At 41.2% G+C, this 23,945-nt stretch overlaps 1 protein-coding gene across 1 annotated transcript; it reads right to left on the bottom strand.

Moving 5' to 3' along the window:
* Window positions 1-19,359: 19,359 nt before the first annotated feature.
* GDF9 (growth differentiation factor 9) lies at window positions 19,360-23,829 on the bottom strand. Its single transcript, XM_017532429.2, has 2 exons — window positions 22,692-23,829; window positions 19,360-20,707 (listed from the first exon to the last, which is right to left on the bottom strand). The coding sequence occupies exons 1-2, from the start codon at window positions 23,086-23,088 to the stop codon at window positions 19,737-19,739; spliced, it is 1,368 nt and encodes a 455-aa protein (XP_017387918.1). The 5' UTR covers window positions 23,089-23,829; the 3' UTR covers window positions 19,360-19,736.
* Between the last annotated feature and the right edge of the window lie 116 nt (window positions 23,830-23,945).

Raw genomic sequence — 23,945 nt, 5'->3', positions numbered from 1 at the left:
ACACACACACACACACACACACACACACACACACACACACGAGAATTGTCATTGACATTGGCCCATTATTTTTTATTTATTTTTTGGAAGACAGATTCTTGCTCTATTGCCCAGGCTGGAGTGCAGTGGCATGATCTCAGCTTACTGCAACCTCCACCTCCTGAGTTCAAGCAATTCTTATGCCTCAACCTCCCAAGAAGCTGGGATTTCAGTCATGTGCCACCACGCCTGGCTAATTTTTGTATTTTTAGCAGAGACGAGATTTTGCCATGTTGACCAGGCTGGTCTCAAACTCCTGGCCTCAAGCAATCTACCCACCTCAGCCTTCCAAAGTGCTGGGAATCCAGGTGTGAGACATCACACCTGGCCTGACATTGGCCCATTCTTGCTCAAGGTCTTCACATACAAAGCAAGAGATGGCCTCTGAGGTTTCTAACCACTCTGATGTCTTAAGCCTGTGTCTACAAATGCAGAAAGCAAGCTCATGCAATCTTGCACTAAGTTATTAATTCAGAGCACCTTCTACCCACAGGCCTAAAGATATCTTGCAAGCCTGGTGATCTCAGGTTTATTTGTGAGCCACATATTCAGATGTTCATGTGCCTGCAGATCACATGACTTTTTTACAATTGTGTGTAAATTAGTCTACTAATCATTAAAATTAAGACTTTTTTGTTTTTGAAACAGTCTCGGTCTGCCGCCCAGGCTGGAGTGCAGTGACATGACCTTGGTTCACTGCAACCTCTGCCTGCTGGGTTCAAGTGATTCTTCTGCCTCAGCCTCCCGAATGGCTGGAGTACAGGTGCTTGCCAGCATGCCTGGCCAATTTAGTAGAGATGGGGTTTCACCATATTGGCCAGGCTGGTCTTGAACTCCTGACCTGGAGTGACCCACCCACCTTGGCCTCCCAAAATGCTGGGATTACAGGCATAAGCCACCACACCCAACTAAAATTAAGAATCTTTAGCAGTAATACAAAAGGAGTCTGTTCAAAAGTATTTAGCCTAATGCTACCTATTAACCAATTCTAATCTGATTTGATCATATCATAATGAAGTATTTACATTATCATCAGAGCCTATCAGGTCAAGGCATGTCCCAGTCTTGACACCACATTTGTATCTACATGGTAGTTCTCAGCTTCATGTTAGCAGTTCCATGAAAGAATAAGAACATTGGCAGAACTAGGTCCAGGTCCTCTTGGTAGGCAGAGTATCATCTCTTTGTATTCTATTAGTTCCTTTGACTTAGAGCTCTGGACGACTGCATTCCAAAGGTAGCTGCAGAAAATCAACACATTTCACAGGCGTCTCAGACTGTGTGCCTTTCTCTCAAATTTTGCCCATTTTCACCAAGGAGAGCTTCAGTTTATCTTATACGATTCATGATTCCACCATGCTTGCGCAGTTCAGTAATGGGAAAGAAGTATATCTGGGTATTGTTATTCAGACCAGAAAGCTAGTTGGGCATGGTGGCATGCACCTGTTAGTTCTAGCTACTAAGGAATCCAAGGCAGAAGGATCACTTGAGCCCAGAACTTTGAGACCAAGCTGGACAACACAGGAAGACTCTGTCTTTAAAGAAAGAGGGGAGTGGGAGAGAGAGAGCGCGTGCGAGAGGGCAAGTTCGAGCACCACTGCATAGGAGGAGGAAATATATTAATTTATTAAGTAATAGGCTGGGCATGGTGGCTCATGCCTATAATTGTCGCACTTTGAGAGGCCAAGGTGGGTGGATTGCTTGAGCTCAGAAGTTTGAGACCAGCCTAGATAACATAGTGAGACCTCGTCTCAACTTAAAAAAAAAAAAAAAAAATCGGCTGGGCATGGTAGTGCCTGCCTATAGTCCCAGCTACTCGGGAAGCTGAGGAGGGAGGGATGATTCCTTGAGCTCGAGAGATGGGGGCTACAGCGAGCTATGATCATGCCACTGCATTCCAGCTTGGGAGACAGAATAAGACTCTGTCTCAAAAAAAAAAAAAAGTAATAAATATATAATGCGTATACTTTAGAAGTATCATGAGCCCTACCTTGGGGCATTATCAGGTGGAGTTTAGAGTAAAATCGTATGAGGAAGGGACTGTTGTGCTGTTCAAGAGAAATACAATATGAGCCACATATGTAGTTTTAAGTAATCTAATAGACACATTTAAAAAGCAGGCCGAGTGGGCGCAGTGGCTCATTCCTATAATCCCAGCATTTTGGGAGGCAGATCACAAGGTCAAGAAATCAAGACCATCCCGGCCAACATGTGAAACCCTGTTTCTACTAAACATACAAAAATTAGCCGAGTATGGTGGTGGGCACCCTTACCCCTTACTCAGAGAGTAAGGCCAGAGAATCCCTTGAACCCAAGAGGCAGAGTTTGCAGTGAGCCAAGATCTTGCCACTGACTCCAGCCTGGTGACAGAGTAAGACTCTGACTCAAAAAAAAAAAAAAAGTAGACCAGGTACAGTGGCTCATGCCTGTAATCCCAGCACTTTGAGAGGCCGAGGCAGGTGGATCACCTGTGGTCAGGAGTTTAAGACCAACCTGGCCAACATGGTGAAACCTCGTCTTTACTAAAAATACAAAAAAATAATAATAATAATTAGCTGGGCATGATGGCAGATGCCTGTAATCCCAGCTACTTGGGAGGCTGAGGCAGGAGAAAGGCAGAATTGCTTGAACCCAGGAGGTGGATGTTGCAGTGAGATCACACCACTGCACTCCAGCCTGGGCTATAGAGCAAGACTCCATCTTAAAAAAAAAAAAAAGTAAAAAGGGCTGGGCTTGGTGGCTCACGCCTGTAATCCCAGCACTTTGGGAGGCCAAGATGGGTGGATCAGTTGAGGCCAGGAGTTCGAGACCAAACTTGCCTGCATGGTGAAACCCCATCTCTACTAAAAATACAAAAAAATTAGCAGGGCATGGTGGCTCATGCCTATAATACCAGCTATTCAGGAGGCTGAGGTGGGAGAATTGCTTGAACCCAGGAGGCAAAGGTTGCAGTGAGCTGAGATTGCACCACTGCACTCCAGTCTGGGCAACAGAGTGAGATCCTGTCTCAAAATAAATAAATACATAAATAATAAATAAATAAATAAATAAATAAAGTAGGCCAGGCACGGTGGCTCATACCTATAATCCCAGCACTTTCGGAGGCCTACATGGGAGGATCACCTGAGGTCAGGAGTTTGAGACCAGCCTGGCCAATACGATGAAACTCCCTCTCTACTAAAAATACAAAAAATCAGTCAGGCATGGTGGTGGGTGTTTGTGATCCCAGCTACTCAGGAGGCTGAGGCACAAGAATCGCTTGAACCCAGGAGGCAGAGGTTGCAGTGAGCCAAGATCGTACCACTGCACTCCAGCCTGGGCAACAGCCTGTCTCAAAACTAAATAGTAAAAAAAAAAAAAGGTGAAATTAATTTGTACATTAACTATATGTACCAATGTAACATATCCAAATAGACCCAATATATCAGAATATTTCCCCACGTAATCAATAGAAATATTTTACATTTTATTATTAATTTGTGAGATAGGGTCTTGTTAGGTCACCTGGGCTAGAGTTCAGTGGTGCAAATACAGCTCACTATAGGCTCATGCCTGCTTAATTTTTTTATTCTTACTTTTTTAGAGACAAGGTCTCACTATACTGCCCAGGCTGGTCTTAACTCTTGGGCTCCAGTAATCTTCCTGCCTCAGCTTCCCAAAGTGCTGGGATTACAGGCATGAGCCACCACACCCAGCCTATATTATTTTCTTCATATTTCATCAGTCCTATTCCACAAAGTAACTTTTATTATGCCATTGTGGAGGTAAGGAAACTAAGACTTAGAGGGGTCAAGTTTGGCATCTCATAGCTAATACATGGTAGAGCCTGAACTCAGATCCATATCTGACTGCAAAATCCTTGCTTGCTCGTTAACTCCCATTTTTTTTTTTTTTTTTTTTTGGAGACTGAGTCTTGCTCTGTCACCCAGCTTGGAGTATAGTGGGGAAATTATGGCTCATTGCAGTCCCAACCTTCTGGGTTCAAGCAATCCACCCGCCTCAGTCACCCAAATAGCTGGGACTAGAGGCACACACCACCATGCCCAGCTAATTTTTGTATTTTTTGTAGAGACAGGGTTTTGCCATATTACCCAGGCTGGTCTCCAACTGGGCTCAAGCAATCCATCCACTCTAGTGTCCCAAAATGTATCAAGAAGACAAAAACCCATATGAATTTCTCGTCAAGCATTTAAAACACTATTCCTTATGACAAAACCAGCAGAGCTTGTTGTGGGCTTACTTTGGTATGGGACTTTTCAAAACACTTGGACACAATACCAGGGCTGACAATTTAGCTCCAACATAGCATTTGTGGGGCATTCTTTGGAAAGAGATGGTGTTGTCAGGGCTTTTACAAAAAAACCCTCTTTTCCATGAAAATTCTCAAACATGGCAGCGAACAGATATGTTCGCAGAGCCTCTGAGTTCATGCACAGACAGATGCTCTGCATAGAAATTGTGAACACACTTCACAGTTGGAGAACATAAAGATCTTTTATTTGCAGAGGTCAGAGATTAAAATTTGCATGTGTGAAACTCCCAATAGTTTGGCAATACATCAGCCCACCAGTAGCCTTCAAAGGGAATTGAAACCATTTGTAAAAATCAATGAGGTGGGCAACATGTGGGCATGTAGGTTTTCCTTGGAGGGAACAGATACATGCTAGATGTAAAATACATACTTTGTAAGTGTTATAAAGTCTTAAGTCTTTGGTAAAAGACTTGAAACGTCTTTGAAAACTGGTAATATTTTATAGTTACAGCTCTTCTCGATTTTGACTACCCATATTTTAAATGCACAGTAGCTACACATGACTAGTGACAACTCTATTGGACAGCACAGCTTCAGAGCATCTTAGTTGTGGGAATAATAAAAGCAGCGCTTAGTGGGAATCGATTTTTGTAGGCATTGTTCTGAGCTCTTTACAGGTATTAACACATTAATCCTCACAACTCTACGAAGTAGGTATTGTCATCCTGTTTTATTGAGAAGGAAACTGAGTTTCAGAGAGGTGAGCTTATTTGCCCAAAGTCATAGCCAAGGTAGTTTCAGAGCTCATACTTTTAACGATTCCACTTAACTCCCTAGGGCCTGCCTACTATTTCTCTCTCTAGTATGGTCTTAATAAGTGATAATAAGCCAAGTGCTGCTGCTGGGAATACTTTTTACTCTGTATGTAGTTTTGTTGGAGAAGGATATGATAAGGTGGAGTCATGAACTCTTCAGGTCCAGGAAGCGCTAAATGTGGAGCATCAACTCAGTAAATCTCCAAGATTCCTTAATCTCTACAACTCTGCTGCAGCGCTTTACAAATATTTCACAAACTGGCAATGGTCAAGGGCACAAACACAAAGAAAACTTGTGATGCTAATCACTTTCTTCTCTAATCATGCAATGATTTGCAAAGTTCACAGCACTAATTTTCCTGGAGAATGATGCAATAGAAGCTGAGCATGCTAGCCTTTTGATTTTAATAAACTGTTAAACCTGTTTGTCCATTTTCTAAAGGTACAATTGAAATCCATTTTCCTACATTTAGACAAAACTTCAGATTACTTATTGTAAAGTGGTTTAGGCCTGCTAGTTAATATTATCTAATGAGATACTTTTTAGTGTCAAATATGTTATACAGTCCAAATGTTGGATGTCCTGCTTTAGGAATACTACTTTACTTACCTAAAACTGGTAGAAGGATGAGATGGAGAAAATTAAGAATGCTATTAGACAAAGAACATGTAGCAAATTATTTGCAGGTCACAAAGGGATTGCAAACTGCCATAAGCTTTTCTTATTTTCTCTAAGCAGAGGTTTGGATGAGGACTTTACCTGGTACTTTAAGGAGCACCTCTTTTTGACTTGGAGAACTGAGCACATGCATATTTATCTCTACTTCTTCCCACTAACATTAGAGCAAGTGAACATCAAATATACCCATACGGACGAAAAATAAGGGAGAAGAGAACAGCAGATTAGTGTGAACAGAGTTTCAGAAGTTAGATATTATCTGGAAGAGTGAGCAGTTAGCAAAAAGTGAAACCTAAACCTGCTAGGGATGGGGATGTCAATGAGAAGCTAGTGAGTTAAGCCTCAGACCCTGAAGAAGCCCAGGATCCACATACCATGTATCATGCCATGTACCATGGAAAGCAGGGGGCCAGCTGTGACTGTAGGTAGGTATTGGCTGAGTCTTTAGAGGGAACAATTGGGCCCCTATGGACACTCTCATCCCAAGCAGCTAGATGACTGCCCCTCTCCCAACTAACAAGAGACTGGGAGCTGATTCTGTGGGACAGTTTCAAAGAAGCTCCAGGCAAATAAACTCCAGGCATGTTGGAGGTTGGGGGAAGTAATAGATTATTGCGGAAAAAGGGTGAAAGTGCTCACTGTGAATGATGAGATCTTAGCTTGCATTGTGGTCTCTAAAGCCACCAGTAGCTAAGTGTGTATCTTTGCCCAATCTTTTTTCCCCACCAGAAGATTGGATAATTCTTCTCTGGAAAGACAAATTGATAGGTGCTTCAAACAAGAGTGCGCTAACACATCTCATCTTCTGATGCAGAGCTTCCAATGGCTTTTCTAGGGCCTTCTACACATAGACAACAAAAGACTTTTGAAAAAAGCCTCCAATATGAAAGGTAAAGGACAAAATAAATAAAAACTTAGATGAATCAATGCAAGAAGATGATTTCAAAAATATTGTAATTAAGAAACACTTCATTTGGATGGGACTATAAAGTCAAAGAATGGGATAACTTGTATCTTTTCATTTCACTCTAAGAACTTATGTTTCTTCTCTTATTAGAATGTTGCCACCCTACCACTTCAGAGATAGACCAAATAAAAAGCTGTTAAAATAAATTCCAAGTTTTTTCAATTCTCTGCACCCCCATCTCCACTGCCATAGTCCAAAGCAACGTCAACTCTCACCTGAACCATGACAACAACCTCTTCAAAAGGTCTCCCTGATTTAGACTAGTCCCTGACAAACAATACTACATAGAATATTTAGAATTTTTTTTTTGAAACTCTGTTGCCCAGACTAGAGTGCGGTAATATGATCACAGCTCACTGCAGTCTTGACTGCCTAGGCTCAAGCAATTCCCCTACTTCAGCCTCCCAAGTTGTTGGGACCACAGATGTGTACCACCACACCTAGGAATTTTTATTATTTGTAGCGATGAGGTCTCCCTGTGTTGCCCAACCTGGTCGTGAACTCCTGGTCTCAAGCAATCCACCCGCTTCGGCCTCCCAAAGTGGTGGGATGACAGGTGTGAGCTACTGCGCCGGGCCAGAATGATCTATTAAAAAACAACAACAACAACAAAAAGAGGCCAGGGACATGGCTCATGCCTGTCATCCCAGCAGTTTGGGAGGCTGAGGCTGGTGGATCACCTGAGTTCACCACCAGCCTGGCCAACATGGTGAAACCCCATCTCTACTAAAAATACAAAAAAATTAGCCGGGCATGATGGTGCACGCTTGTAGTCCCAGCTGCTTGGGAGGCTGAGACAGGACAATCGCTTGAACCCGGGAGGTGAAGGTTGCAGTGAGCAGATATCGCACCACTGCACTCCAGCCTGGGTGACAGAATAAGACTGTCTGGAAAAAAAAAAAAATCCAACCATATCAGGCCCCTGATTAAATATTCTTAATGGCTTGCTTTAGAACTTGGCATACAAATCTAATGCCTGGCCAGGCATGGTGACTCATACTTGTAATCCCAGCTATCTGGGGGGCTGAGGTGGGAGGATCGCTTGAACCTGGGAAGTCGAGGTTGCAGTGAGTCAAAATCATGCCACTGCACTCCTGCTAGGTGACAAAGTGAGGCCCTGCCTCAAAAAATAATACAAAAATAATAAATCTAATGCCCTTGTGCTGGCCAACAAGGTCTGGTATCATCGAGCCTGCATGTTCCTTCGACCTCTCCCATTCTACTTACCATTCTACCCATTCCTTTCCCCAAGACACGCCAGCCACATCCAGCTCTTTCTGTTCCTAGAACACAAGTTTGTTCTCCTCTCAGGCCCTAGCCTAGAGGTTCCTGAATATGACTGCTTTTTTTAAAATTGTCTGTGTCCCCACACTATAACAAAAGCTCCATGAGAGCAAGTATCATGTCTATCTTATTTGCCATTATACCATCTACAGGGGTACCTGCCACGTAGTGTGCACCCAATAAATATTGAATAAATGAAATCATAGTACAGAAGCCTCAGAGTTTCAAGGGAGAGGTGAAACAATGTAAAATGAAAAAATATTGAACCATTAGGCAAATTCCATCATGGAATATAAAAACTCTTTTGATGTTAAAATCAGTATTTCTCTTGGACCAAATAAGTTTTAATGTCAAAAATTTTATCAATGTCAATATCCTGGTTGTGATATTATGCTATAGTTTTGCAAGACTGAAGAAACTGGATAAAAGATACACAGGACCTCTGTATCATTTCTTGTAATTTTATGTAAATCTGAAGTTATCTCTTTTAGTATATTATTTGGTATCTAAATTTACTATTTATATTACTTAGTATATTATTTTAGTATCTCTGCTAAAATAAAAAGTTTAAACAATTCTAATAAAAATTAAGATCATTTAGTATTCACCCAGTCTACTTTTGTAGTGCCACCACAAAATGTATTCCTTTATAGAATGTTCCACGGAGATGAATGCTCACTGATGAACTTAGGGTCATAGAAGATGCCTACATAGCTGATAGCCAATATCCCTCTCTGGGAGCTAAGAACATCAGACTGTTCTTAGCCTCACACAGCGCCTGGCCTGTAGTCAGTGTTCAATAAACATTTATTTAATGAGCTAATTATTTGAGAAAGCCAAAATGACATCCAGGCACAGGTTGTGAACTCTTATTACATTGACTTTTATTCCAGCATGGAAAGACACCAGCATCAAAGACAGGGCTATCAATGACTCTGTGTATTATTCACAAAGCCCCTATTACATTTTTTTTTTTTTTTTTTTTGAGATGGAATCTTACTCTGTTGCCCAGGCTAAAGTGTAGTGGCACAATCTCAGCTCACTGCAACCTCTGCCTCCCAGGTTCAAGTGATTCTCCTGCCTCAGCATCCCGAGTAGCTGGGACTACAGGCACCTGCCACCATGCCCAGCTCATTTTTGTATTTTTAGTAAAGACGGGGTTTCACCATGCCAGCCAGGATTATCTTGATCTCCTGACCTTGTGATCCGCCCGCCTTGGCCTCCCAAAGTGCTGGGATTACAGGAGTGAGCCAGTGTGCCCGATGCCCCTATTACTCTTAAAGGAGTAAGATTCCCAAAATGTACAGTTGACACTTATCTACATATGTCTAGTTACTCAATTATTTGATATACAAAAATTTAAAAAAATAAAATTATTTGATACAAATTGCATTATATACTTAGGTAAGACAAGGAAATACTCTGGTAGGCCATGTATAAAATCCTGAGTCCTGGTCTTATTAACAAGGTCCTTTCTAAAAATCGACTAGTAAATATGTGGTTTGGAAAGAACAACTGAATCAGGAAGTAGCTAGCCACAAGAAGAGGCCCTATTTGACTTGTCAGTTATGGTAAAGGATGAAGGGCCTGCGTCTCCTGGTTGTGTTTATATTTTGTTTCTATTTAGAGAACAGTTAATGAGTTAAGCAGCATAGTTGTCTATTGTATCCATTTAGCTAATCTACATACCTAAAATATTTTTGGGTCTTACATCCTCTAAAAGAACATTTAAAAATTTTTAATTTCACATCATTTTTCACTTTATAAGTTACAATCCTTACAAAGTTAAACACTAAAATTCATTACATAATTTTTTTTATTATTTGTTTTTTAAATTCTTATTTTTCATTAAAATCAACTTCATAAAATTTTATATAAACCAAGTTCTTCTGTCTGAACATTTTTCTTTCCCCTCTACCCCATGAAGAGCTTCTTTTCCCACAGACTGTCTAAATGGCACTCTAAACCAAGTCCAGTGGCTGCTGCCCTTGAAGCTGATTAGCAAAACACAAAGTATTCAACATAATACAGGAGTTGATTTAAACTGATAAAGGGCAGGAAATTCAGAGCTAAAGGTAAAACCAGCGCCTGACGTAACCCATTGTTCCTTGGCATACAAAGGCACTCATCACATTAAGTAACCTCATATCTCATCTGGACTAAATACCAAAGCTGAATGCATCTATTTAAGGCAGATGTAGCTTCATCCTTAAATTTCCAGATTTAAATCACTGTTGTCCTTTCTCATTTGTTTTCTAGAGTGGCAGCTTTTATAAGAGCAACAAAAGAAAATAGGTTTCATATGGGAGAGGGAGTTGAACGATTAGTATATCCTTCTCAATTGTGTACAAGACAAACTTTGAAGTTTAAACTTAGCAGGTCTATCAGCCCTGACATATTACAGGAATATTAATACTGTCCTGTGAGTGAAATTAGATTTACAAATAAAGTCTAAGGAAAAAAAAATTAATGTCAAGCTATCGTTATTCACCTATAGCATTAAAACACTATGCAAAAAAGTTTAGGTAAGTACTTTTTAGAACTTTTTAGGTAAGTACTTTTTAGAACCTGTAAGAATGCCCGACAATTTTTCTGCTCCTGAATTTTGGCATTGACCCTAATACATAACTTCCATCAAACTTTTCCTTTCGTTTTCTTTTCCAACTCCCCTGCTTTCTTCATTTTGATATCTTCAGATTTCACACCACATTCATACTCAACCACAGAACTAGGTCATGCAAAAAATAAAAACAGACCTGGCACAGTGGCTCATGGCTGTAATCCCAGCACTTTGGGAGGCTGAGGCAGGTGGATCACCTGAAGTCAGGAGTTCAAGACCAACCTGACCAACATGTGAGACTCTGTCTCTACTAAAAATATAAAACTAGTCATGTGTGGTGGTACATCCCTGTAATCCCAGCCACTCGGGAGGCTGAGGCAGGACAATCACTTGAACCCAGGATGTGGAAGTTGCACTGAGCTGAGATAGCATCATTGGACTCCAGCCCAGGAAACAAAAGCAAAACTCTGTCTCAAAATAAATAAAAAAAAATAAATAGAGGCCAGGCATAGTGGCTCTTGCCTCTAATCACAGCACTTTGGGAGGCCGAGGTGGTGGATCATGAGGTCAAGAGATTGAAACCATGCTGGCCAACATGGTGAAATCCCGTCTCTACTAAAAATACAAAAATTATCTGGGCATGGTGGCAAGCTGTTGTCCTAGCTACTCGGGAGGCCAAGACAGGAGAATCGCTTGAACCCAGGAGGCAGAGGTTGCAGTCAGCCAAGATTGTGCCACAGCACTCCAGCCTGACCACAGAGTGAGACTCCGTCTCATATTTTATATATAAATAAAAACATATAAGCAATAACAATTCTTTTCTGGCTATACATATATATGTATATATATATAAACCATAAATATAAAAATGATGGCTGGGCACAGTGGCTCACGCCTGTAATTCCAACACTTTGGGAGGCCAACGCAGGCGGACCTGAGGTCAGGAGTTCGAGACCAGCCTGGCCAACATGGTGAAACCCTGTCTCTACTAAAAACACAAAAATTACCTGGAGGTGGTAGCAGGTGCCTGTAGTCCCAGCTGCGCTGGAGGTTGAGGCATGAGAATTGCTTGAACCTGGGTGGGGGTGGAGGTTGCAGTCAGCCGAGATCACACCACTGCACTCCAGCATGAGTGACAGAGTGAGACTCCACCTCAAAAATAAAAATAATAATAGGTTAGGAAACTATGAGGTATCATTTAGGTCAATATATATTTAGTGTGATCAATTTGAAAGCAGCCACATTAAAGGGAAGTTACCTTCAATTAAGTTCAATTGTACATTGGCACCATTATTCATGCCCTTTTCATTCCACATTTTTTCTTTTTTGAGATGGGGTCTCATTCTGTTGCCCAGGCTGGTGTGCAGCGGTGCAATCTTCGCTCACTGCAACCTCAGCCTCCCAGGTTCAAGCAATTCTCCTGCCTCAGCCTCCCAGGTAGCTGGGATTTCAGGCATGTGCCACCATACCCAGCTAATTTTTTCTAATTTTAGTAGGGACAGAGTTTCACTACGTTGGTCAGGCTGGTCTCAAACTCCTGACCTCAAATGATCCGCCGGACTTGGCCTCCCAAAGTGGGATGAGATTACGGGTGTGAGCCATTGTGTCCGGCCCATTCCAGATGGTTTACTTTTATTTCTAGAGATGGGATCTCACTCCATCACCCAGGCTGGAGTGCAATGACATGATCATGGCTCACTGCAACTTCCATCTCTTGGGCTTGGGTAATTCTCCCATGTCAGCCTCAAGAATAGTGGGGACTACAGGTTTAAGCCATTACATCCTGCTGAATTTTTTTCTTTAAGAGATGGGGGTCTCACTACATTGCCCAGCTGGTCTTGAACTCCTGAACTCAAGGGATTCTGTCACCTTAGCCTCCCAAAATGGTAGGATTAGATGTGAGCCACCGCACTTGACCCTTTAACTCTTAAAAATGACACAATTGGCCAGGCACGGTGGCTCACGCCTATAACCCTATGTTTTTCTTCTTCTTCTTCCAGATGGAGTCTCACTCTGTTGCCCAGGCTGGAGTATAGTGGCACAGTATCTTGGCTCACTGCAGCCTCCCCCTCCTGGGTTCAGCTCCTGCCTCAGCCTCCCAAGCAGGTAGGATTGCAGGCACGCACCACCATGCCCAGTTAATTTTTGTATTTTTAGTAGAGGGCGGTTTCACCATGTTGGCCAGGCTGGTCTCGAATTCCTGACCTCAAGTGATCTGCCTGCCTTGACCTCCTGAAATGAGCCACTGCGCCTGGCCAGTAACCCTACCACTTTGCGAGGGAGGAGGTGGGAGGATCACTTTAGCCTGGAGTTTGTAACCAACCTGGGCAACATGGTGAGACACTGTCTCTACTAAAAGCACACAAAATTAGCCAAGAGTGGTGGCACATGCTGATGGGAGGCTGAAGTAGGAGGATCACCTGAGCCTGGCAGGTGAAGGCTACAGGGAGCCTCCAGCCTGGGCAATACAGTGAGACCCTGTCTCAAAAAAACAAAAAAACAAAAAGAAAAGAAAATTAAAGATTATCTAAACAAATGGGAAACATCTTATGTTCATGAACTGGAGGACAACATTCTTAAGATGGCAAGTCTTCCCAAACTGTTCTACAGATCCAATACAATCCCTATGAAAATCCTAGCTGACTTTTTTGCAGAAATTAATGAATTGATTCTAAAGTTTATATGGTTTTAGCCGGGGGCAGTGGCTAATACCTGTAATCCCAGCACTTTGAGAGGCCGAGGGAGGTGGATCACTTGAAGCCAGGAGTTGGAGACCAGCCTGGCCAACATGGCAAAACCTCATCTCTACAAAAAATACAAAAATTAGCTAGGTGTGATGACACCTGCCTGTAATGCCAGCTACTCCAGAGGCCGAGGTACAAGAATTGCTTGAACCTGGGAAGGGAAGGCGAGATCACACTACTGCACTCCAGCCTGGATGACAGAGAGAGACTGTCTCAAAAAAAAAAGTGTGTGTGTGTGTGTGTATATATATGACAGGGTCTTGCTCTGTCACCCTGGAGTATAGGTATATATAATCATAGCTCTATGTTGCCTCAACCTCCTGAGCTCAACAATCCTCCTGCCTCAGCCTCCCGAGTAGCTGTAACTACAGGTGTGCACCACCACACCTAGCTAATTTTTTTTATTTTGAATTTTTTGTAGAGACAGTGTCTCACTTTGTTACCCCCGAGACTTGTCTCAAACTCCTGGATTCAAGCAACCTTCCTGTCTCAGGCTCCTGAAGTGCTGGGATTACAGGTGTAAGTCATCACTCCCAGCCTGGTCAACTGTTTTTTTACAAGAATTCCAAAATAATTCAACAGGAGAAAAAAATCATCTTAACAAATGATACTGAAACAACTAGATATTCACATGCAAAAGTAAGAGTTGGACCTCTACCTCACACCATATACAAATATTAACTCAAAATGGATTAGAGACTCAAGTAAAAGCTAAAATTGCAAAATCATTAGAAGAAAACATAGGGGAAAATCTTCATGACATTGATTTTACAACCCAAAATTGGATCTAGCAACAATTCCTTGGATATGACACCAAAAGCATAGGCAAAAAATTGAAAAACAGATGTTTTGGACTTCATCAAAATTGAAAACTTTTGTGCAAAGGACTATTGAGAGAGTGAAAAGGGGCTGGGCGCAGCAGCTCACGCTTGTAATCCTAACACTTTGGGAGGCTGAGGTGGGCAGATTGCTTGAGCTCAGGAGTTTAAGACCACCCTGGCAACATGGTGAAACCCCATGTCTCTACCTACACACACACGTGAAAAGTGAAAAGGTAACCCAAAGAATGAGAAAATACATTTTTTAAATGGACAGAGTTGGATGCAGTGTCTCAGCCTGTAATCTCAGCACTTGGGAAGGCTGAGGCAGGCAGATTAATTGAGGTGAGGAGTTTGAGGTCAGCCTGGCAACATGGCGAAACCCCGTCTCTACTAAAAATACAAAACTTAGCCAGGTGTGATGGCACGCACCTGCAATCCCAGTTATCTAGGAGGCTGGGGCATGAGAATCGCTTGAACCAGGGAGGTGGAGGTTGCAGTAAGCTGAGATCATGCCACTGCACTCCAGGCTGGGCAACAGAGAGAGACCCCATCTCAAAAAAAAGGAAAAGGATCTGAATATACATTTCTCCAAAGAAGATACACAAATAGTAAACACATGAAGAAATATTCAACATCCTCAGTTATTAGAGAAATGCAAATCAAAACCACAATGAAGCTGCTCTGCCTATGGAATAACTATTGTTTTACTTCTAAAAATAAACCAGACAAAAAGACAACCACACACACAATGAGATGCCATTTCACAGCCATTAGGATAGCTATTTTATACATATATACACATACACACACACACATATATACACATACACACGTACTTGTAATTTTATTTGCTGTGTGTACACACACACTCACAGCAAATAAAATTACAAGTGCTGGCTATGAGGTGGAGAAGTTGGTATACTTGTAAATTGCTGGTAGAAATGTAAAATGCTACGGCCACAAAGAATTACCCTGTGATCCCGCTGTTCCATTTCTAGGAATAGATCCAAATGAACTGAAAGCAGAGATTCTAACAGATATTTGTAAACCAATGTTCATAGCAGAATTATTCACAATAGCTAAAAAGTAGAAACAATTGAAACGTCCACTGATAGATGAACAAAATGTGGTATGAGTACAATGGATTATTCAGCCTTAATAAGGAAAGAAAATCTGATATATGCTACAACATGAATGAGCCTTGAAAACCTCATGCTAAGTGAAATAAGACAGACACAAAAGAACAAATATTGAATGATTCACTTATAGGAATTACCTAGAACAAGCAAATTTGTAGAGATATAACAATAGTGGTTACCAGGGACAGCAAGGGGAAAAATGATTTTTTTTTTTTTTTTTTTTTTTTTTTTTTTTTTTTGAGACAGAGTCTCGCTCTGTTGAGCAGGCTGGAGTGCGGTGGCTGAAATCTTGGCTGACTGCAACCTCTGCCTCCCAGGTTCGAGTGATTCTCCTGCCTCAGCCTCCTGAGTAGCTGGGATTACAGGCACATGCCACCACACCTGGCTAATTTTTTTGTATTTTTAGTAAAGACAGGGTTTTGCATTGTTGGCCAGGCTGGTCTCAAACTCCTGACCTCAGGTGATCTACCCGTCCTGGCCCCGCAAAGTGCTGGTATTACAGGTGTGAGCCACTGTGCCTGGCCTAAATATTAACAAAATATTTGATCACAGTGTCTCTTTTCCCACCTCTGGTGTTTTCATATGCCTTTACTTAGGAAGGAGAACAGAGAGTGAGGTCAACAAAGAATCTCTGAGTTTATATTCCAAACAAAGTTAACTTTATTTGTCACCTGAAATTTCTCAACTATTCATCTGAATTAAGGAGAATTCATTTTTTCCCCTGCCAGTCCATTTTAATATAATATTTTGAGGGTCTTCTCTGTATCTGATAATTTTATTTATTGATACTTGGGGATGTCATAATCAGAAATAACTCACTCTCCATTTTAGCCAAAGTCTCACTTTATTTGAGATAATAAAATCCATAACCATGTAATAACTAAAAGACTTATTAGAGGCTAGGTGTGGTGGCTCATGCCTGTAATCCCAGCAGTTGGGAGGCCAGGATGATGGATCTCTTGAGGTCAGGAGTTTGAGACCAGCCTGGCCAACATGGCAAAACCCCATCTTTACTAAAAATACAAAAATTAGTTGGGTTGGTGGCATGCGCCTGTAATTCCAGCTACTTGGGAGGCTGAGACATGAGAATCGCTTGAATGTGGAAGGCAGAGGTTATAGTGAGCAGATCACGCCACTGCACTCTAGCGATGAGGAACAGAGTGAGACTCTGTCTCAAAAAAATTAAATAAAAATAAAAGAGTTGTTAGAAAGATACTCAAACTTGTTAACCAAGCATCCAGACCATAATTCACCTTGGCCCTTAGCAATGAGCAAATTCCTTGGGCTTCAGGAGGAATCAGTTTTCAGATATTCTAAGAAAAGCCTGTGTCTGTTTCTTCCTTAACAGTAAAACCAATACAATATGCAAGAAATGTGCTCAGAATGTGCAGTTGTATGGAACGGTAAGTAGGATTTTTTTTAAACCTAACAGTGAGGGTCTTGTGGAACCTTACCTTCTGTGACCTACTAATGTCATTACAATATTTTTATTGTAAGAGATAGTTATGTGTAATGTATCTGGTACTGATTTCAGCTTTCAAATTTAGCTAATGCTTATTGTTAAGGAATTCTGTGTTTAAAGTCATACTGCCAGGATTATTATTATAATTTTCCTTGAGAGGCTTCAGTGACCAGTATGGAAAAAGAAAGGGAAAAATGATTTTTTTTTTTTTTTTTTTTTTTTTTTTTTTTTTTTTTTTTTTTTTTTTTTTTTTTTTTTTTTTTGAGAACAGGGTCTCACTCTGCCACCCAGGCTGGATTTGGAGCGCAGTGGCACAATCATAGCTCACTGCAGCCTTGACCTCTGAGGCTCAAGTAATCCTTCTGCCTCAGCCTCCTGAGTACCTGGAACTACAGGCGCATGACATCACGCCCAGCTAATTTTTGTATTTTTTGTGGAGATGGAGTTTTGCAATGTCGCCCAGGCTGGGATTTTTTTACATGAGTAACACTGCAGAACCCTGTCTGTTGCCCAGGCTGGGATTTTTTTTTTTTTTTAACTCTACATGGGAAGAATTTCAGATTGGAATGATGAAAAAGTTTGAGATAGTAGTGATGGTCAGAAATCAACATGAATGTACTTAATGCCACTGACTTGTACACTTAAAAGATACTTAAAATAGTAAAATGTTGTTTAATATATATATTACAATAAAGTAACAAAAAGGCAGCCCACAGAATGATAGAAAATATTTGAAAATTGTTTAAGAAACTTGTATCTAGGCTGGGCATGGTGGCTCACGCCTGTAATCCAAGCACTTTGGAGGCCAAGGTGGACGGATCACCTGAGGTTGGGAGTTCAAGACCAGCCTGACCAACATGGTGAAACCCTGTCTTTAAAAAAAAAAAAAAAAGAACCTTGTATCTAGAATATATAAATAATTCTTACAACTCACTAAACATACAATTAGAAAATGGGCAAATGATCTTAATAGAGATTTCTTCAAAAAAGATATACAAATGGCTAATAAGCAAACGAAGAGATGCTCAACATCATTAATTATCAAGGGAATGCAAATCAAAACCACAATGAGATACCATTTCACACCCACTTGGATGGTCAGAAAAGTCAGTTAAGTTCATTACATTCATGTGTAATGAATTTGTATGCTTATATCAAAATATCACATGTGCCTATAAATATGTACAACTATTATATACCTATAGAAAATAAAAATAAAAACATCTCCCAAAGTCAGGTGAGTGTTGAATGGATGAGAAATCAGAACTCTCATACACTGCTGGTGGGAATATAAAATGGTACAGCTGGTTTGGAAAAAAATCTAGCAGTTCTTCAAATGACTAAACGTAGTTACCATATGACCTAGCAATTCCACTCTTAGGTATGTACTCCAAAGAAATAAAACTTCTACATGAATTTTATCAGCATTATTTGTAATAGCTAAAAAATGGAAACAGCCCAAATGTCCATCGACAAATGGATAAACAAAATTTGGTATAGCTATACAATGAAATATAGCCACTAGAAAGTACTGATACATGCTACAATACAAATGAACATTGAAAACATGCTAAATGAAAGGAGCCAGCCTATTGCATGACTCCATTCATATGAAAGTCCTGAATCAGGAAAACTATCAACAGGTTAGTAGTTGCTTAGGGCGGGGAGTGGGGCAGGATGGGAAACGGGCATATTAGCTAGAGTCTAAGGTTTCTTTTTGAGGTGATAAACATGTTCTAAAATTGATGATAGTGATGTTGTCCCATGTTTATGAATACACTATAAGCCATTGAATTGTACACTTGAAATGGGTAAATTATATGCTATGTGCATATTTAATGAAGCTAAAAAGGGCACCAAGAAAAGATCATTTACAAGAATGAAAAGTACTTATTACATCTAGGAGTTACTTTTGGTTTATACATCAAGGTTTTAGAAGCTCAAACACAAAATCACCATATCAAACTTACCTCTGTGCCTCCAGGGCACTCTCAAAACAGATGTATTGAAAACCTACATAAAAACCCTAGCATCCGCATAAGACCAGTCAGTAATATAACCAGTCTCTACTGCAAGCTTAGTAGGAACAGTTCTAAATGCAGCTAGAAAAAAATCTGTGGAGTTGGAGTGGAGGGAGCTAAGGAAATCAGCAAAAACCAAACCAAACCAAAAGACATAAAACCTTCCCTGGCTTCCTTTCATAAGGCCAGAGGTTTTAAATATATAAAGAAAAAAAAATACATTTACAAAGTCTTGTATATAGGTTTTCTTGGGAAAGTATGCAAGGCAATTTCCTTTAAATGAATGGGACAAATGTTATTTTGTTCTGTGTGACTTAATTAATTTATATATTCCAGTTAACAAGGAGAATTAGTATATTGTTCGCCAATCACACTAAAGCAACAGAAATGGGTTTAACTGCCTACTCTCTAGTCCTATTGAGTCTCACTTCATGAGGATTCAGGTGAAGTTAGGCTCTCTTTCACCCTGAAAAAGGATCAAAAGTTGAGCTATGGCCAGGTTTTAGACACTTCCTCTCCCCCGCAAAGGATCACTTAAAAGCAATCTTTAATAAAACACACAAAAAATTTATGCCATTGACAGAAATTTATTTTTCTATTAAGACTACAATCTGAATTGCCTATTTATAGTGCAAGTCCATCCAGGATTTATGCTAATTAAGGTTTTCCCTATCAAGAAAAAGACTCCTATGAAAAGAAAATAGCTCAAGGAAAAAAATGTAAAGTTCTCTACAATAATTATATTTCATTTAAATTTGGAAATAAAAAAAGGCTCTGAAGCAACGATTGATGTTATCCCGTTATCCTGATAGATGCCATGTAAGGTACTAATCTACACAGGCTCCTCTTTATACAACATATGCTGCATTTTATTGAGACTTAACATATGAAGCTTTCTCTTGAAGGCACAGATACTTTGCCAAATAGGCTCAAGGTTTTAAGAGGACCATTTGTTAACGACAGGTACACTTTGTAGCTATCATATCTTCATACTCTTTATAGGCAATTGAGCCATCAGGTTCAATGGTCAACACACTCAAGGGGCTGTATTTGGCAGGTACACATGATGGTCTTGGCACTGAGGAGTCCAGCTTCTCATAGATGATGTTCTGTACCATGGTGTGAACTGGAGAGCCATACCGATGTCCAACTGCCCTTGGACAGTCCCCTTTACAGTATCGAGGGTTGTACCTGTGCGGAGCCACAATCCAGTTGTCCCACTTCAGCTGACTAAAGCTAAGTCTAAAGTCGTGGAGCTCACACTCATTTTGGGGAAAAAGAAACTGTTTGAAGTACTCACTTAGATTGAGGGCAGCTGGGACCAGAGGCTTCTTCAATTTAGAGCTGACAGTTTCCTGACCTCTGCGGTGACGGTGATGGGAAGTTCTCCCATCCTCAGCAGCCTCTTCTCCCACAGGATAGGCAGACTGACTTCTCTCCTGGTCAGGACACTGGGAAGGCCTCCTTTCATAGTGAAGGGAATACCACCTGTGATAAGCCTGAGCACTTGTGTCATTCAAATATAAGATGAGTGAGGGTGGTACCGGAAGAGTCATGTTAAACAAACCATTCTGTGCTAAAGGATGCTGCAGCTGGTCTTTCATGCATGTAAAATTTACAGACATGTGAACACTTCTCTTGTTGGAGGCCACTAAAGGTTGAAGGAGGCTGGTCACATCAATTTCAATCCACTTGTGTTTCTTTCCAAACTCAAACTGTGATTTAAAGGTAAATGAGTATGGACCTCTGGGGAGAGTCTTGCTAGAAAACTTTGGCTCCTTCATCATCAGGTTGCACACACACTTGATAGCAGAGGAAAAAGAAACTGAGTCATTGACAGTGTACAGCAAGACTGACTTGAGTAAGTGTTCAACGGTAGTAATGCGATCCAGGTTAAATAGCAGGTCCACTGATGGAAGGATTCCTGAGAAGAAAAACAATCTAGCAGTAGTGCTTGAATATGAGTCAACATAACAGGCAGTCAAGTCAAAGAATCAGTACTTTGTAATATGCTTTCTCCCTTCTTTTTTTCTGCTTTCTCAAGATTCAAAAAAGAAATGGGGTTTAATTTAGAAAAGGAAGGCAACTGGTACCATTACTAATTCCCAGCAACCATACTGGACATTTTCTCTCTAGAAAGTCAGATTTGGTGGTCAATTAAAGTAACAGGGAATCACTACATTCTGAGGTTTCAATTTTATTTTTTTCAAGACAGGGTCTCACTCTGTTACCCAGGCTGGAGGGCAGTGGCACCATCATGGCCACTGCACTCTCAACCTCCCAGGCTCAACTGATCCTCCCACCTTAGCCTCCCAAGTAGTTGGGCCTACAGGTGCGAGCCACCACGCCCAGCTAATTTTTTTTTTTTTTGTAGAGACAAGGTCTCGCCATGTTGCCCAGGCTGTTCTCCAACTTCTGGGCTCAGGTGATCCTCTTGCCTCAACCTCCCAAAGTGCTGGAAGCACAGGCATGAGTCATTGTGCTCAGCCTGAAGTTTCATTCTGAATAATTTGCTCCAAACATAGAAGCAGCTGATAAGGAAAGTAGTATTTTTCTCTTGGATCGTCTCTAGAGGGCACACCATAATAGAAACACTTATCAGACTTATTAAGATGACATTCTAAGCCTTAGTGAAGAAAGCCAATTTACAAGGTAATCGTCCGAGTTAATTTAGAACACTTGAGATTAAAAACAGATGCTCTAAAACCACTATATTAAAATAGGATATTAAGGAAGGAAAAAGGGTTTTTTGTTTGGAGACAGAGTCTCGCTCTGTCGCCCAGGCTAGGGTGCAATGGTGCAATCTCGGCTCGCTGCAACCTCCGCCTCCCAGGTTCAAGCCATTTTCCTTCCTCAGCTTCCCAAGCAGCTGGGACTACAGGAATGCACCACCACGCCCAGCTAATTTTTGTATTTTTAGTAGAGATGGGGTTTCACCATGTTGGCCAGGCTGGTCTCCAACTCCTGACCTCAAGTGATTCGTCCACCTCAGCCTCCCAAAGTCCTGGAATTGTAAGCTTGAGCCACTGTGCCTGGCCTAGGAGAAAGGATTTTAAGCAGACACAACTGCCCTGTTGGGTTCCAATGATTTTAAATCAAGAGCTGGTTGCTGGGCTCAATGGCTCACATTTGTAATCCCAGCACTTTAGGAGGCTGAGGCAGGTGGATCACCTGAGGTCAGGAGTTCAAGATCAGCCTGACCGATATGGTGAAACCCTATTCTCTACTAAAAATACAAAAATAAGCCGGGCACGGTGCCATGCGCCTATAGTCCCGGCTACTCAGGAGGCTGAGGCAGGAGAATCACTTGAACCTGGGAGGTGGAGGTTGCAATGAGTCAAGATTGCACCACTGCACTCTAGCCTGGGCCACAGAGTGAGACTCAGTCTCAGAAAGAAAAAAAAAAAAGCTGGTAAATATGTTATTTTTTTAAAGCACCATACCCGACTGCTGAGTCAAACTGTGAACTAATATTTTGTTCTTGTAAGGGCTGACTGTTCCAAATGGGGACTTAAGATTTTCTCTCAAAGAAAGTAACAAGGAAAAAATATCCTATTTAACATGGCACACCAATAGCTGTTAGAGATGTTTAAAGCCCATTTCCGGGCCAAAAGTTTAGTGGTATACAAAGAGATGCTACTATTCTCCAGCAGCATTTCCCCTCAGCCTTGAAAGCCATTAAGTCTCTGGTGTCGCTTTAAAATTCCATCATGTAAGCCCACCTTAACCAATGAGAGCATCAGGAACAAACAATAAGCTCAAGTCCCAGATTTGTTTCAGTTGGATACTGAGTTTTATGCAAAATAAAATGCAATTCAAGGAGCTAGGCTCAGCTCCTTTCTGTAACTGAAATGCAGAAGTGTTTACCATCCTCCCTCCATCCAGTTAACCAATCTGCTTTTACACACCTGTTACCTGGTCTTCAGGAGCCTGCTTGTGCTGGGTACAGGGGGTGAAGAGCCGAACAGTATTGTAGAGGTGACTTCTATTGCATTTAGGAATTCCTTCCTTCGTAGCGTATGTCTTATAGAGCTTCTTCATGTAGTGCAAAGCTCTGGAGTCTGGCTGCAGCCTAGGTGCCCCACCTCGCCCACCAGAGAGAACTTTGAAAAGCGGGGGAAGGAGGCCAGCTCTGTCTCTCTCATCTATAGGCTGCAGCAAGGACCAAGGCTTAGCCTCAGATGCCAACTCAGCACTAGCAGCAATCTGAGTATCTCCCCTAGAAGCCTGGGAACCAACACTAATAGGAAAACACAGCCAGTCAAAGCAGCAAAACCAAAGGAGGAATTTGCTGGGAAGCGCCATGGCTTGGGAGAACTAGTGAGGAACATTATTTCTCCATGCCAGTCCTCTTCCTAAAAGCCAGGAAGAGCCTACCTTGGTCTCTTAAATAAATTTTAGGTGTGTGGGTGGAAGAGCATCACCTCTGTAATCAGGCCTCAAGTATGCCTAGCTGAAGATGATTTTTATCAGCTCTATATCAAGCAGCTGATAACACCTTATTCAGCCAATGTATTCATCAGATAGAGATTTGGTTATTTAGCTTTCCTCTCTTTTCCCCTGCCATTTACTTAAAACCTGTCATTGTTGTACTACTGGGCTGGCTATGTAGCTGAAAGTCTACAATAAATTGAGGAATTATCTTAAATCTCTCAATTTTTGAGAAACTTGGATTCCTAAAATGTTTGTTAGGTGATTGAAACTTCTGAGGCACGTGGAAAAGCTAACCAATTATTCATGATGATACTCAGATCTGTTGGTATTCAATGAACGTATGGTATTAGCTTTACTCTTCCTCTTAATTTATCCCCGCTGCCTCTTCCACTTCCAGGTATTTACAATATATAATTATTCAGTGCACGTTAATTTGAGGGGTGAGAAAGTCATAATTGGCATAGAAGTTCCCAGTCGTCCCAGGTGGCTGGGTACAGAATATGTACTTGGAGTATTGCAGTCGTATTTGCAATGTTCCTAAAAGAGAAGGACATTCCTTTAATCTTGATTTATTTTTAAATATAACATCTTGATGTCCTTACTTTGGTCCACACACTCATCTATACATATTTTGGTTGAAAGGTTTTAGGATGTTTGCAGATGCTATACAATAAATGTTTTATTTTTTATCATTCATCCAAATGGTGGTAGAATTCGCTATAGCATTT

This window comes from Cebus imitator, unplaced genomic scaffold (assembly GCF_001604975.1).
Source record: "Cebus imitator isolate Cc_AM_T3 unplaced genomic scaffold, Cebus_imitator-1.0 Scaffold76, whole genome shotgun sequence".
In the NCBI taxonomy this organism is placed as follows: Eukaryota; Metazoa; Chordata; class Mammalia; order Primates; family Cebidae; genus Cebus; species Cebus imitator.
The sequence above is the reverse complement of the archived record's forward strand: the minus strand, read 5'-3'. Positions and strand labels throughout refer to the sequence as shown.